Genomic DNA, 16,534 nt, shown 5'->3' with positions numbered 1-16,534 from the left:
TCATTAATAAAATAAAAGTTCTGTGGAAGAAGTCACATTAATGGAGGGACAATTTTGTGGCTGGGAGATTGAGCACAGATGGGAACAGTAAGGTAGGGCTGTTAAGTCAGTTGCCTGATTATTGCACTGTTTTGCAGTCTTCACAACCTTAAGGACCTGTAGTCAATATACTGCAGCTGATACAGTCAGAGCAAATATTGCTTTTATTAAGGCAAGTATTTATCTCTCTTATTATTGTGAATTACAGTGTTAGACCAATAATAAAATGTGTTTTGACATGTTTTTCACATCTCCAAAGGATGATTTTAGCTCCAGAGTCTCTGTAATCAGAGCAATTTGGAGACCCCAATTTTAACCCCCCCGTCTTGAGCACTGTCACTGCAGTCTCTGACTCTGACATGCTTCATATAAACCAAGGAATATATGACATATTTGGACATTCCAATTGTTTTAGTTAGTTACTAGCGACCATGTGTTTCCATTTTTGCTCCCAGTTGGGTTCTACTCCTGCTGCAGAGTCAAAAACACAGCACTTGCTTATGAAGAGAATTGTGTAGGATGTGAAATATTTTCCCCCATGCTTTTGTGGAAGTGAATTCTGAACTTTCTCCAAGCAGTGTGTCAAAACAAAGACATGAGTTCATAAAGTTCATAACAGTGAAACACGAGAGCCTGTGTTGAGTTTTTTCATTTAAAATCCGACAGTGTTTCCTATTAAAGTAAATGGCTATAAAATGTCCTGCTACATTAAACTACGTTTGTGTTGATACCTGTTTTTTTTTTTTTTTTACAAGCACATCCTGTGGTGAACAAGTAAAGTTTGTTTTCCTCACAGGCAGCATTTGTGGCCATCGCCTACAGTCTGGCTGAGGCAGAGCTGGGAATATAAACATGGATGTCGTCTTTGCCGTGAACGGCTAAGGTCAGTCTTTTAGATTCAGATGCATCCACAAAGGATAGGTCTCCTCCAAGACAAAAGGAAGAAAAAAAACAAAACAACCTCTGCCTGACAATTAGAGAAACCCAAATGACTATTTGTTTTTGTTTCAAGCTCGGAGACTTGGAGAGATTGCATGAAGTTTACTCCAGGCTAATCATACACAGCCTCTTTGAACAAGAATAAAAACTAGGCCTTGGGCGGTGATTAGTTCCCGCTGACCAGCTTTACTAGGATCAGCTCAGAGATTTCATCCAGATCAATCTGTGGGCCTGCTGAAATGACAGATGAGAAACATGGAGGGCTTCCCTGGAATGGGCAACGGATCAGTGCCTTCGCCACATCAGGAGGTGGGGAAATTAAAGCCCTGAAGGATGAAGAAATGTGACACCTGGGTGTACAGTACCGTATGTGCTCGAATATGTCTGTTGCTTATGGCAAAAATAGTGATTTTTTTTGTGAGTTTAGCGTGGGTTCCATAATGACATATGTCTCAGGTTTCCCTCTGTGTTTTGTCCTTGCCTTGCATGTGCAAGTATTAAATCCTCAAGTGCCTGCCGTGCATTGTATTTCTGCCACAGTGAGACAAAGTTAGACGCTGGCCAATGGGGCCCTACGACACCTGTGAATGTGCCGGGAGATGAATGTTGCGTTTTCTGCAGTACAGCCAAGGTGAGGGACATCATTTGGCTGACGGCCCATCTCACACCCAGCTGTCCCGCTCATCATCAGTGTGCCGTGCTCTGCCAGGATGATAACTGTGACTGAGAAAAATGGCTTCTCTACCACTAGTGTGTGCAAAATGGTCTTTTATTTTTAATCCATTCTGGGTGAGGTTGGATTTTTTTTTGCATATCAGAAAAACATTTTTTACTGCAGGTAGGAAAAATATATATAATGCAGTTGAAGAGAAAAACAGTTTTTTCTTTTCTTTTTCTAGGCTACCGATTTACTGTCATCATTTGAAGAAAAAGAAGATTAACATATTTTCTACATATGAACAACAATTACTGTATTTTTAACTCAGGACAGAAAACCTATACCACACACAGCAGGCATTCGTTCCTAATGCACAACAAATATGACTTGTGGCATGAGTAAACCAGGTCGGCTCAATTTGCGTGGTTTGAATAAATGGTGGGATTTTCTTCGCAGACACTGGGGGAATTAAATTCTTGATCAATGACCAGCGTTTGTCTTGTGATGGGTTCATCTTGTAATAATACCCATTTGGAAGCAGGCTGTTTCCTGCAATATTTTTTGTAAGTTTATACAACCGCAAGACATGTAAATGGTCAGCAGCTTCTGTTGGCGTGGATCCCTGCATATCTCTGCGGGTACACGTGTGTGGGTAGGTGCACACAAAGGAATGAAAACAGGCAGGCCGTAAATCCTAAGACCATAAATCTAATCCCCTAACATTGACAAATGCTTGATTAAGATGTCACCAAAAGCCAGATAAAGTGTGCATCAGTCTAGCATCGGAGAGCGGCTATTGTAGCAGGGCTTAAATGGAGGAATGGGGATAGAGAGTAGGCAGTGATTCTGGTTTATCCTTAAGGAACCACAGCCTTGTGAGGCCTTTGTACGGTAGAAGTCTCTGTATAATGTACCTTCACTATAAAGAACAGTATAAATGGGTGGTCAGCATTGTCCAGAGAGTGAAAATTGTTTTTTACAATGCTAATTTTTTTTCTCCCTCAAAGCCGCTGACATATGGATAAGTTAATGCATGGCAGCTGTTGGTGGCCTAATATGTAACAGATTTGTGTGTGTGTGTGTGTGTGTTTGCAGTGCTGTCACAGCTAGCACTTTTTCTGCATGAGCATTACAGATAATGTGTGTTTAAATTCTCAATAGCATGCTTTACCAGCACCCATGCATCTGCCAGTTTGACGCAGGCATGATTGAGGGAGCGTGATGGAAAACACGTGTGCAAGCCAGACGTGTGTCACCCACTGCCGAGCAGGCGTCAGGGGGAATTGAATCCCATACGGAGAGCTGTGTGGATTAGCTCCCTCAATATCCGCTAAGCCTTTTACAACTGGAGGCTAGTTCGACTGCTAATAAAGCATTTCTTTTGTGTCATCAGTATTGAACCGATTCTCAGACCCGGCTGCTCTCTCCTCCCCCATCCTCCTGGGTTTAAGACAAAGTGTAAACATAAATTGGCACTTGGGCACAACAACGACACTTTATTAGCGGAGACTGCAGTTTAAACTACAGTGTTAGAAGACGTAAAGGAACAACGCGGCCACTGTAAAAGTCACAGTTGACACACAGTTGTGATGTCGGTGTTCCTCGGTAGAGTGAACTCATGAGCGGGACTCTGAGACAGGCTCATCTGGTGAACATGTACATACCATATGCACACATTTCCTTAGGCATGCACCCAGCTGTGCATACTGTTGGGCTGATTGGACAGCACGTAGCTCCGGTTGTAAAGGGAGTTATTAGCTGCTGTACTAAATGTAGCTGTTTGGGTTAAAGGCAGAGGACACATTTCATTGTGTGCAGTGGTGTACTGGTTCACAATGACAATACTGTATTAATAACTTGCAGAAACATGTATTAATAAGTTATGAAGTAGTTAGATTTATACAGTCTTTCAGTTATAACCGGCCCTTCTAGGGCAACCATATTGCTGATGTGGCCTCCGGTGAAAGAGTTTGACACCCCTGGTCTAACAGCATGTATGTTATCATTACCATACAGCTAACACAGCAGCTATTGTGACTGCAGTGTTTTGTTTTTGTATACAAAGCTAAAAGCCTTACCTGGAAGTCTGGGTTGGGGTTGGGGTAGGGCAACCAGGCCGACCTTGAGTTTTCCTGATACTTGAAGGGCCCGTTGAAGACCTGTGAGATGGCACTGAGGTTGAAGGCACACACTGCAGATGCAGCAATGCTGTTTCTGAATGTCAGTGAGGAAGAAGGAGAAGAAGGAGAGGAAAGAGCTTTAATGAAAGACGAACACCGTGGCACCAGCAGGAAACTCTGGTCAGCCTGGGTCGCTGATCATAAAAGCTGACCACTGTGTGCTCATTGGACTCAGAAATCACTACAAATCAAACCCTGAACAGACAGATGCAGACAGCGGGGTAAGTGATTGTCATCATTGGACTGTACATCAGAGAAGAGAACACAATTAAACTGCTCCGCTGGTCTGATTAACTGTACAGATCGCAGGCCTGAAATACAGCTTTGACTTTTTAAGCTGTCACTTTCAACAAGTACTGTCTCTTCCCTGTGAAGAGTAAGAAAAGAATGAGTGTATTAACTCCCCACTTATACAGTGGGACTCCAGCAATGTGAATTATAATCCTTTGCGGGTGTTCATTAAACTGTGTGCCTGCAGGGGGAAATGTTTCCAATACCCTTCAAAAGACCTCGTTTTTTTTTGTAACACTAAGGTACTGACCATAAAAAATAGATTGCTCAGCTTTAAATAAGTGTGTGGCTGTGCTGCACTGTGTGTTCTTGTGTGTGTGTGCCAAATTTCCATATTTAGGACACAGTGTTTCCTTTCAATCAGCTTCTCTAATTAGATTTGAATGTCAGGTAGGAGCTAGGGTATGCATTCTCTCAATTTTCACCTGCTGTGTAAACAACACCATGGAAGAAACTTTGCTGTGTAAACAACATTGTCACATCAGTCATCTACACTCTACCTACGGTATGCAATGATGCACACATTAGAAATATACAGCAGAAGGCATAAATGTAACCAAGGAATGAAGAAAATCTTTCAAAAGAATTCAAATAAGACAAACCCATCATTTATATAATTGGCTGAATTCATTTTATTTATTTATTTTTTTTGCAGAGTCTTTGAGAATAAAATAAGAAAGAAAGAAAATAAAGAGGAAAACCTTTTTGACAACCAATTCTTGGTCTTGGTCATTTGACTTAGTCCAAAATTTCTAAATTATTATATTTGACTAAATTTATTTTCTTTTTGGGCTTTTACATATAAACATATGTGTATATTTGTTTTGCATCCCTAAATTTGATCTTCATAACTTCCTATTTCGTTTTCCTATTTTTAGTTCTTCATCTTCAAAAAAGGGTCATTCATTAAGTCACTGAAAACATTTGGTTGAAGAAATTAATGTAATATAAACAAACGCTCATATCATCCTGATTAAGTTGTTTAAATGCTTTTGCGTCAGAAACTTACACATTGGTTGTAAATATTCCGTAGAGCAGCTCCAGCTCTGGCAGGTAGAATGTTCCCTGCAGCTCGTTGTAGTTGAATGGAATCTCTCCTGGTCGGGAGCAGTTCAACCTGGCCTTCATGAAGGTGGTCCACGTGTCCTTCAATAGCATGCTTTACCAGCACCCATGCATCTGCCAGTTTGACGCAGGCATGATTGAGGGAGCGTGATGGAAAACACGTGTGCAAGCCAGACGTGTGTCACCCACTGCCGAGCAGGCGTCAGGGGGAATTGAATCCCATACGGAGAGCTGTGTGGATTAGCTCCCTCAATATCCGCTAAGCCTTTTACAACTGGAGGCTAGTTCGACTGCTAATAAAGCATTTCTTTTGTGTCATCAGTATTGAACCGATTCTCAGACCCGGCTGCTCTCTCCTCCCCCATCCTCCTGGGTTTAAGACAAAGTGTAAACATAAATTGGCACTTGGGCACAACAACGACACTTTATTAGCGGAGACTGCAGTTTAAACTACAGTGTTAGAAGACGTAAAGGAACAACGCGGCCACTGTAAAAGTCACAGTTGACACACAGTTGTGATGTCGGTGTTCCTCGGTAGAGTGAACTCATGAGCGGGACTCTGAGACAGGCTCATCTGGTGAACATGTACATACCATATGCACACATTTCCTTAGGCATGCACCCAGCTGTGCATACTGTTGGGCTGATTGGACAGCACGTAGCTCCGGTTGTAAAGGGAGTTATTAGCTGCTGTACTAAATGTAGCTGTTTGGGTTAAAGGCAGAGGACACATTTCATTGTGTGCAGTGGTGTACTGGTTCACAATGACAATACTGTATTAATAACTTGCAGAAACATGTATTAATAAGTTATGAAGTAGTTAGATTTATACAGTCTTTCAGTTATAACCGGCCCTTCTAGGGCAACCATATTGCTGATGTGGCCTCCGGTGAAAGAGTTTGACACCCCTGGTCTAACAGCATGTATGTTATCATTACCATACAGCTAACACAGCAGCTATTGTGACTGCAGTGTTTTGTTTTTGTATACAAAGCTAAAAGCCTTACCTGGAAGTCTGGGTTGGGGTTGGGGTAGGGCAACCAGGCCGACCTTGAGTTTTCCTGATACTTGAAGGGCCCGTTGAAGACCTGTGAGATGGCACTGAGGTTGAAGGCACACACTGCAGATGCAGCAATGCTGTTTCTGAATGTCAGTGAGGAAGAAGGAGAAGAAGGAGAGGAAAGAGCTTTAATGAAAGACGAACACCGTGGCACCAGCAGGAAACTCTGGTCAGCCTGGGTCGCTGATCATAAAAGCTGACCACTGTGTGCTCATTGGACTCAGAAATCACTACAAATCAAACCCTGAACAGACAGATGCAGACAGCGGGGTAAGTGATTGTCATCATTGGACTGTACATCAGAGAAGAGAACACAATTAAACTGCTCCGCTGGTCTGATTAACTGTACAGATCGCAGGCCTGAAATACAGCTTTGACTTTTTAAGCTGTCACTTTCAACAAGTACTGTCTCTTCCCTGTGAAGAGTAAGAAAAGAATGAGTGTATTAACTCCCCACTTATACAGTGGGACTCCAGCAATGTGAATTATAATCCTTTGCGGGTGTTCATTAAACTGTGTGCCTGCAGGGGGAAATGTTTCCAATACCCTTCAAAAGACCTCGTTTTTTTTTGTAACACTAAGGTACTGACCATAAAAAATAGATTGCTCAGCTTTAAATAAGTGTGTGGCTGTGCTGCACTGTGTGTTCTTGTGTGTGTGTGCCAAATTTCCATATTTAGGACACAGTGTTTCCTTTCAATCAGCTTCTCTAATTAGATTTGAATGTCAGGTAGGAGCTAGGGTATGCATTCTCTCAATTTTCACCTGCTGTGTAAACAACACCATGGAAGAAACTTTGCTGTGTAAACAACATTGTCACATCAGTCATCTACACTCTACCTACGGTATGCAATGATGCACACATTAGAAATATACAGCAGAAGGCATAAATGTAACCAAGGAATGAAGAAAATCTTTCAAAAGAATTCAAATAAGACAAACCCATCATTTATATAATTGGCTGAATTCATTTTATTTATTTATTTTTTTTGCAGAGTCTTTGAGAATAAAATAAGAAAGAAAGAAAATAAAGAGGAAAACCTTTTTGACAACCAATTCTTGGTCTTGGTCATTTGACTTAGTCCAAAATTTCTAAATTATTATATTTGACTAAATTTATTTTCTTTTTGGGCTTTTACATATAAACATATGTGTATATTTGTTTTGCATCCCTAAATTTGATCTTCATAACTTCCTATTTCGTTTTCCTATTTTTAGTTCTTCATCTTCAAAAAAGGGTCATTCATTAAGTCACTGAAAACATTTGGTTGAAGAAATTAATGTAATATAAACAAACGCTCATATCATCCTGATTAAGTTGTTTAAATGCTTTTGCGTCAGAAACTTACACATTGGTTGTAAATATTCCGTAGAGCAGCTCCAGCTCTGGCAGGTAGAATGTTCCCTGCAGCTCGTTGTAGTTGAATGGAATCTCTCCTGGTCGGGAGCAGTTCAACCTGGCCTTCATGAAGGTGGTCCACGTGTCCTCTAGGAGGAAGCGACCACCGATGTCATTCTTACAGACACGTCCTGCCCGGGAAAACACTGTACGACCACAGTCATGTTCCACGGCATTTTCCCGAAAGAAGAAGTAGGTAAAATTGCCGATGTCGTAGGAGGAGACAAAGTTGGGTTCTGTCAAAGCAGAGTAAAAAAAGAGGAGAAGAATAAAAACAGTGAAACTGAACCAGGCGGGAGAAAAAATAAGATTTCAGAAGGAGGAAGATGAAATGCCAAATGAAAATATTTAAGACCTAGTCAGTAAGTGTGTGAGTGAACGCTATACCTGATTGATTCAGTGTGTGTAAACGTGCAGCCCACATCAGAGCAGGTGAAGAGGATTAATCGCTACAAGCGTTCATATTAATGGAGTTTTGTTGTAGCAACAAAACTAATTTTTCACCCCTCAAATCTAAAAGGTTAAAATGAAAAATGGCCAAAACAGGTGCAGTGTAATCAGTCCCAGCCCATCTGAAACATGTGACCTTCACAACAGCATGACAACTGGACGTATGACACTGTACTGTGGGATCTAAACTGCACACTTTACTCTTGCTGACAGTGATTTAATCCACCTTTTAATGAAAGTGTCTACTTCCCCGTATTTCAGCCTTCTTTTTCTGTGCAGTTTCGGAGCGCAGGCAGAGACGCAAATCAAATCAATTTGCCATAAAATTAGTGATCAAACCCTATTCTGTGCAGGCTGCTGCCGAGCAATGTATGTGGTGGCTTTTCATTTATTTTTTTCCCATTTATCTTAAATGTGAATCAGATAAAAGTCACTTGGCGGCACCGTACTGATTCACCTGCTCTGCTGCCGGCTGAGTGCTGCGAGCTGTCTGAGGTTTCTCAACCTGCACTGAAAAGCTTGCCGCTTTAAATAGTCTGTGCTTTCAAGGGGAAAGACATTGATTTTGGATAAATATTTTGCCACTTGAAAAAGAAGGGATGAATTTAAAGATTTTCTACGATCAGAGTTACTCAAGACGTAATGTTTTCATTGATAAAAGGCAGCAGAAGAGAGACTTAAATTAGTTAGACTTAAATAACCTTAGTAAATCGCTCATTGTGTTTACCAGAGAAAGCCAAATATGTATGGTAGTCTGACTAAAATCTTAGCATGTTTTTTTGGTTGTTTCTTTCCACCTTGCCAACACCTAGAATGTCAAGAGACTTAGAGCAGTTTAATTGGCCATATATATGGGAGCAATGGTTTTCAAAGTGTGGGACACACCTCCCCTAGGGGACGCAATAGCCTTTCAAGGACGTCGGTAAATGATAAACAATAAAATCTAAAATAACATAGATTAGTTACTTAAGGGATCATTTACTACTGCAAAAAAAATGTGTGTGTAAATTAATTTTAGGGGTGTGTGTGTGTGTGTGTGTGTGTGTGAGTGTGTTCTGGGCTGCAATTGATTTCCTGCTCCTTAGATGAAGGCTCAATGTTAACCTTTAAATATGCCAATTCTGAAGAAACACATTTTTGACCAAACTGTGGTGTTACTTAGACACTGTACTTAATACTTTACTATTTTGTCTCAAAAAAAAGCAAAAAAACCCCCGAAATTTATCGCTGATATCAAATAGTACTCACCCCATAGTGAAAGTATTAGGGTTAGTAATAAATAATAGTAAATAAATATTATATATAATATAAATTGTTTCCATATAAAGAGTTAAAATGTCCATGTGTTTGTTTGATTTAAATATTAACAAATACCTAATAAAAAATAAATATAGATATAGATTTCTGTATTTTGCTGATCAGTATAATTATAGTTGTATACAGTATAATAGTATATATTGTCATACCATTGAGCCATTTGGAGTTGTACTGTGCTGTACGCAGTGGTGGGAGACCACCCAAGCTGCGGTAGATAGCGGGGTCTCGCCCAGAAAAGTCCATGGCGGTAGCGGCATAAAGCTCCCCGCTGGAGGTGATGAGGGCCGTGGAGTTGTGGAGTGGATTGTAGGGACATCGAGCCATGCCGCTGATCTGATCGTGGATCTCTGTCAGATTTGTCAGCTGTGCCACAGAGAGGGAATTAATCAGAAGAGAAAAAAATGTTCAGGTTTTTTTTTAACATGTCAATATTACAAGGAACAACAAAAATCAAAACGAGGGAATATTTTGTCTGTTGGTGCCAAAAATACACAGAGGAAGCAGTCCTTCACCTTAACATGCATTGTTCTACATTTACAGCAAAGCAGCAACAACAGCCTTCAGGAATGACGGAGATAATGAGCAAACACTTTCAGCTTCATTAGTACAAACAGGGCAGCTGTTTTAAGTCTAATGTTAAGTGAACCACCTGTTAAGAAAACATTAAAAATCTACAATCTACTACAGGCAACTTAAATCAATTACTCCTTTATGGCATTGTTCCCCAGTTTGGTTACTGATGTCTGCACAGAAGCACCATCTGTGGAACCTGGATCTACTGCTCCTGAAGAGGCCTCTGCGAATTAAAAAATGCTCGACGTAGGATGCAGCCTTTGCATTTTCCCTCCGAATCCAAATCCAAATCCAAACTCCAAATACTTTACAGCATGACACAGGCTTAGTCCTGACACGCTGCTCTGGCTTCTGCCTAACAGAAAATACAGGCCTTACCTCAGTGACTCAGCCCCCAATACAAAAGAGAATGAAACCTTTTTTTTTTTTTTTAAATCCTAGATGTAATTACAGTTGGTGGTGCAAAAGTAAACACAGACTATTGGAGGATTAGCTCATGAGGGATCCTTCAAAGGTTATCTGAATGTGGGAAATTGCACGATGCAAAGAAGAAAGATGGCACTGAGCTGGGGTTTTCAGCTGTGCAAAGGGAAGTTAAACTGGTTCTATTTCTGTCGGTCCACCTGGTCCTGCTTTTTTTACTTAATTTGAGAAAACTTTAAGTTAGAAGCAAGCTTTAACCTGGAGAAATTCGAGAGCAATCTCACTTCTCTCCTCCACATTTCTACATTTTAATCAGCGGCTGACTTTTGCACACTGGAGGATGGACTTCATTCTGGGCATGTGCGGCAGTGAAACAGGTCACCGCTTTAGCCAATTTCCTGGAGCCGGTCAATTTAGATGAAGGGGCTCTGTTCATTTCTGCCACCTCTGCTTCATCCACACCACAACAAAACAGAGCGGCCCTGTCTGAGCAGGAAGAAAGTGTGGCATTGACGGCACCGGTTCTGTGGGCCAGAATATCCATTTTGAGTTCAGTCAAGTCATTGAGGAACACAAGAGGAGGACTGATAAATAAATAGCCCTGCATCCATTGCATTTGGAGAAAGTGAAGTGAAAGTCGCCTCTATATTGAACTCAGCAGCTGCGCAAATAGGATGCTAAAAAGACTGAATGCCACTGATAGAGATTTTTTTGGACAGCGACAGCTCACAGTTCACACAGACTGCTGTGTGTGTGTGTGTGATTGTGAGCGTGAGTGTGAGTGTGAGTGTGCCGAGTGTCTTGCGTGAGGCTCCTGAGATTCCTGTATAGTGGATTTTCCGCTGCACACAAGCTGTGTGAGTGATCTAAGGTCTTTTAATAAAGAGGAGTTTCACTGATAGCACACTGTGGATTCTATGAAGAAACATCCAAACACAAATCTGTCAAGTGGGCGCAGGCAGGTTGTCCAGTTTTTTTTTTTTTTTTTAATCTATTATTATTTCGAGCTTCTCGGTGAAAGTTACAGCAGTGACAGGTTGCGAAACAGTCACATTATTTCTGGAGGATGAATTTTGAACTATTATGAAATAAGTCAGCTGACAAGAGGCTTCAAATACAAATTAAAATTTTCCCTGCGAATTCCTGGAAAGGAAAAAGCTAATCCACACATCGTTTGTTTTCTCTTTCTGCCACTGTGCAAACTGTGCAATAAATAGTTTGTTTGTCGAGATTAAAAATTGTTGCTGCTAAATCTTCATGCCGGTCCAATTATATCACTGCCGAGGACACCAAAAGTCAAACTTCAAATGATGAGGAGAAGTGTGTTAAATTAAGAGTTGCAGGTCTTTTTAATGACCACTATCCTTCCATCTGCCTCTGATGGATTTCTGGTCATGCTTCCACCTACTCTTCTCACAAGCTTAGTGTTAAATTTGTTTTGATGATTTCTTTTTTAATCTTTCATCCAATTTTTCGGTGCCTTCACTCTACTTAATAATATGCAAATTAAATAAGAGCACAAAAAGGTTGATTGATGTTTGATTCATGAGGATGTAAAAAGCGAGAACTTAAAAAGATACTTCATACACAGTACAACTTCATTTGATGAAGATATTTCATAACCATAACAGATGTAGTTTGTTTGATTTTTTTAAAAGAAAATTAATTAATTTGTATAAAGTGGACAACATGTGACGTTGTAAACATGATGCTGGACCTTAAATTATAATTTACTGACCTTTAGAACAGATGAAAGATTTGCAGTGATGTGCATCGCATCAACGCAAATATGTGTTTTTATGGAACGTGATGCTAAATCCTACAGCAGTCCCATCGCCTGTTCTGTGATGTGATGCTGACAGACAATGACTACAATAAACAACGTTATCAAATTTATCATCCACAATCGCTGCCTCCGTCAGTGCCACGACAACGACACCAATCGTCAATCATCAGCATGAGGAGGATAAAAATAATTGGCAGATTAATTTGTGAAGCTCACCTGAGTTTTCCATTTAAATGTTTTATGGGAAACGAATGAACAAGGTTATGACTTTTACAGCTTTGCCTTTTTCTTTGTATGGCAAATGAGAATTAACACAAATTACTTTGAGTAGGTTGCAGCTGCAGCCCACACAAATGTCAATCATAAATATTAATATAACATCTTAGCTTGTGTTTCTCATGTGACACGTTCAACTGAAAGGCACCGCATATCGTACGACGTGGATTAAAACATTTAATGTAAATGCTTTCAAGTGAGTGTTTCGTCAGTGTTGCTTTTTTTTAGAAAACACGAAAGCTAAGTGCGTCTTATTAGGTCTTTTCATGACAAGATATTTCTCCGATTGAGACATCTCCAATCACTAAGCCAACTTCGGTGAATAAACATTGACTAGTCGGAGGGAGTTTGACAAACTCAAAGCCTTCATTAAACTCAGAGAATATTCCCCTTCTTCTGTTCAATCAGTGTGATTACTCTGCTGTTTCTTGTCAAACAGTCTTTCATATTAACCAGTGTTCAGTAGGTAAATATGACAGTGCTTGATGAAATACTGCTTTAATAATGTCATGGCATTTCTGCTGTGTGTGTTTCCACCCTTGTAAACAGCCATTATCAGCCAATGACCTTTGGATGCAGTACTTTTTGGACATAAACAAATGTCATCCTAATGGTGAACTCCTGCTACTTTTTGCACTGAAATCCCACCACGCGTGACAGGTGTTGGACAGAGTCCAAACGCTATCAGCAAGTAAATTAAGGCTGAAATGATGTCCAGAGTATCGTCAAAAACTTAAAATGAAAAGTTTTACTGAAATATGTAAGATCATAAGCTGTGTATTATTTGCACAGATATCGGAGAGAGCTTGCAGCACTATAATTAACTCCAAAGAGAAGACAGTATGGATTGATACAAAAATAGAAAATCAATACTTGCAATGACTCATGAAAGGCGAAGTAAGAGTCTGATCAGACAAAGGACAAAACTAGTGAGGCAGTAATAACCAGGATTATTAGCAGTGTTGAGCGGGAGATAATATTTTGATAGCTGCGTTTACCAGGTAATGGTGTGTTTTTTTTAAATACACCGACTCAATGACAGCGACGGTGGTCTCAGTTTACCTCCTTGAATCAGTCACTCAGGCTAGAGTGTCACACAGAGGAGGACTGTGACCTTTTCTTGGGACAGTCTGCTGTTGTCATGTTGGTGCTATAATCTGCACTTAATAGCTAACGATGGTCTTTATTATCGATTTTCTGGCACTGCCTTAACATAAAGATTACATACTACAGTACTATTGTAGAAGGATTGGCCACTGCAACGACTCTCTACTTTCATTCTACACTGTCACTTTCATTCTATGTGCCAAACTATTATTGCAGTTTAAGTGAAATGAATACCAAAAGGTCTTTAAATGTCCTAATCAGATTCATTGGTTCTGGGGGAAAATCTAATCTAATCCTCTAAGAAGGTACTTTTTTGTTTCAGGTACATTTTGTAAAAAGAAAACTTTTATATGCCAGGTAACACCTCACAACTGCTTCAGTTTGCTTTTCTCATGAATGTGTTTTGCTGCTCTAGATATTTATATTCAATTTTGTATTTAAGTAAAGGAAACTCATTGTTTTGTTTTGCTGTTTATTTAAAGTGCTGAGCCTTAAGCGTGAAAGTTTAGAGTCACCATCTGAATTTTTGTTACAGCTGTTGTATTTAGTTTCTTGGTTGGTAATTGTCTGTTTACATAATTGTGTCTAACGAGCTAACGGCAGATCAAGCACATTTTGTGCAGGCATAGAGGCATTAAAGCCCCTGAGAACAGTCAAACTGTTAGGTAATGTTCAGAACTCCTGAACCTAAAGTATGTTGACATGTTCATAATTGGATGAACTGGCATTGGTTGGTTGCATTGCATCCAGGACTGTCTACCTTGCTATCTAACAGCAACAACACAGCATACATACGATAACTCTTTTTAGATTATCTGAGGCAAAGAATATGATAAGAAAGAAAGTAAAATGGAGACTCAAATTTGCAATTAAAAAGTTAGACGTTAGATGAAAGAAGAAACGTAAAGGGATCAAAGTGTGGACATTTCATACCGTTCGATTGGTGCAGATGGGGGTGAACGCGTTGGTTCCACAAGTAAACAGCCTGTTTCCATTCACCAGCAGCACCCTGATGTAGTTCTGACATTCCTCCTGCGGAAACACACAAAGACACACACACACAATCGGTTAGAATTTATCACCCACAAAAAAACAACGTCATTATCTATTGATAGGAGATGCAATATATGGGGGGCAGAATTACACTCTGAGCCAATAAATTAGACAGAAACCATGCAACTGCGGGAAGGCTGCCCTAAAACGTGGCCAAGCTTGACAGAGTCAAATCAAGGCTAATGGCCACGAAGCCTAGCTGTGTCACATCTCAATTCAACGGGGACCAGATCTGGAGGGGGATCTAAACAAGATGGAGAACAGATAAATACAGCGGGCGTAGGAGGGGGAGCTAGAGGCTTTAGTTTAAACCGATCAACTAGTGAAATTCAGGAGCTGCTTCTCATTTACACAATTCAATCGCTTGCGTTTGGAGCCTGCTCTCTTCATTAATCAATCCAAACCACTTGTCTGTAATTTATAGTGAAGTACAAGCTCAGTGCTGCCTTTATCTTGCATTCGATTTGGACTTAAAACACCAAACATATAAACTCAAAGCAAGGAGGTGATTGATTGACTGATTAGCCCTTGATTCTGTGAATTCTCCGCATCAGGCTTCATTGCTAGGTTTCCAGGAATTAGCATAAATGAAATTCACATTAAAGGTAACAAAGCAGCCAGCAATCATGTCACGGGGTGGCATTTGTTTTTGCCCTATGTAATAAATGGGCTTCCTCTTCCTGAAAGAGGACACGGCCGGGTTAAAGAGGGGCCTTGGCATAAATTTAAAAGCTTGTAAATCTGCTACTGTCAGAGCTACTCAAGGTGCCCAGGGCAAAACCCCTGTGCCCTCACGGGTCTAATTTAGGAGTCAAGTGTAAGAGAGCTGAAAGGAATAAAGAAAGGAAGTGAGGGAGTTTTATTTCTGCTCAACAGTAGGTCACGGCTCCTTTACTGTTCACAGGCATACATATATATTACAGTCTATGTATGTCTTTTGTTTAAACAAGAGTGTGAATGCATGTTAATTATGTATCCATAGAAGAATAGTGTGTATGTTCCTTTATGAAAGGTTCCCATAAATTGTTCTCCGTCTGTGGTTCTGATACAGATGCTCTTATGCTTAATGAGCTGAGGCTGAACATCTACTATTGTCCTGGTTTAAAATACATCAAATACAGACATGGGTAAATAATACATACATAATTTGAAATGTAAATAAATAAAGACTTAAAACAATAGTAAGATAAATCTGTCGTAGCTTTAGAATTGGTATACAGTCTCACGCCAGGCTAGACCACTAATAAACCACTAAAAGCCCTGTCGAGGCCCTAATGCTATTCTTAGTGAACAGCATCTGATCCTCAGAAGGGAACAGTGAGCAAAACAATTTGACTTCAGCAGACAGCAGTGACTCTCAAGGACTAAGGTAGCTTTGGTCTGTAATTCACAGCTATCATGTGCCGGCCAGCCCTGAGCTGGCCTATTATGGGTCCCTAACCACCTTTCACAGGAGAATAAATACACAGTAGTGCACACGCACACACACACACAAAGACAGAGTGAGTGGGGCAGGGCAGTTCACCCGCAAGTCAAGTTCGGCTCTAAAGCAGCTGTTGGCTACAAAAGAGTGCGCCAGCTAACCACAAAAACATAGTTGAGCGAAGACATGGCAAAAACAATAGGAACTCCTTCTTTGAAAGGTCTATAAATAAGTGTTGAGGTGCGGTTGGGAATTGTTTCACTTCATAACAAGTTGATTTAAATTCTCTTTTAGGTCAGTCCCACATACGAAGCTGGGATTTCCACTGTTTTTTTTTTTAAACATTAGGACTCTACAGAGAGTACATGTTGCTAACAGATTTTTGGTCACATTGATCTGTGGGGACTGGTTCAACACTACAAGTGTGAACACTTGTTTTGTTTTTTTTAAATCTAATTTAACATTTCTTTGCTTTTTCTTTATCATACAGCACCA

The 16,534-nt window shown here is 40.3% G+C and overlaps 1 protein-coding gene across 2 annotated transcripts in view; it reads right to left on the bottom strand.

Annotated features, from left to right (window-relative positions):
• Window positions 1–16,534, bottom strand: part of sema5a (sema domain, seven thrombospondin repeats (type 1 and type 1-like), transmembrane domain (TM) and short cytoplasmic domain, (semaphorin) 5A) — a 118,844-nt gene that overhangs the window by 49,522 nt on the left and 52,788 nt on the right. For both annotated transcript variants that reach the window (XM_008307588.3, XM_025054394.1), the window contains exons 7-10: window positions 14,497–14,595; window positions 9,548–9,761; window positions 7,582–7,867; window positions 6,180–6,315 (exon numbers count right to left, since the gene is read on the bottom strand). In XM_008307588.3, the coding sequence (XP_008305810.1) occupies window positions 6,180–6,315; window positions 7,582–7,867; window positions 9,548–9,761; window positions 14,497–14,595 (735 nt within the window). The remainder of the gene's footprint in view (window positions 1–6,179; window positions 6,316–7,581; window positions 7,868–9,547; window positions 9,762–14,496; window positions 14,596–16,534) is intronic.

Source organism: Cynoglossus semilaevis, chromosome 3 (assembly GCF_000523025.1).
Source record: "Cynoglossus semilaevis isolate Cse_v1.0 chromosome 3, Cse_v1.0, whole genome shotgun sequence".
In the NCBI taxonomy this organism is placed as follows: domain Eukaryota; kingdom Metazoa; phylum Chordata; class Actinopteri; order Pleuronectiformes; family Cynoglossidae; genus Cynoglossus; species Cynoglossus semilaevis.
The sequence above is the reverse complement of the archived record's forward strand: the minus strand, read 5'-3'. Positions and strand labels throughout refer to the sequence as shown.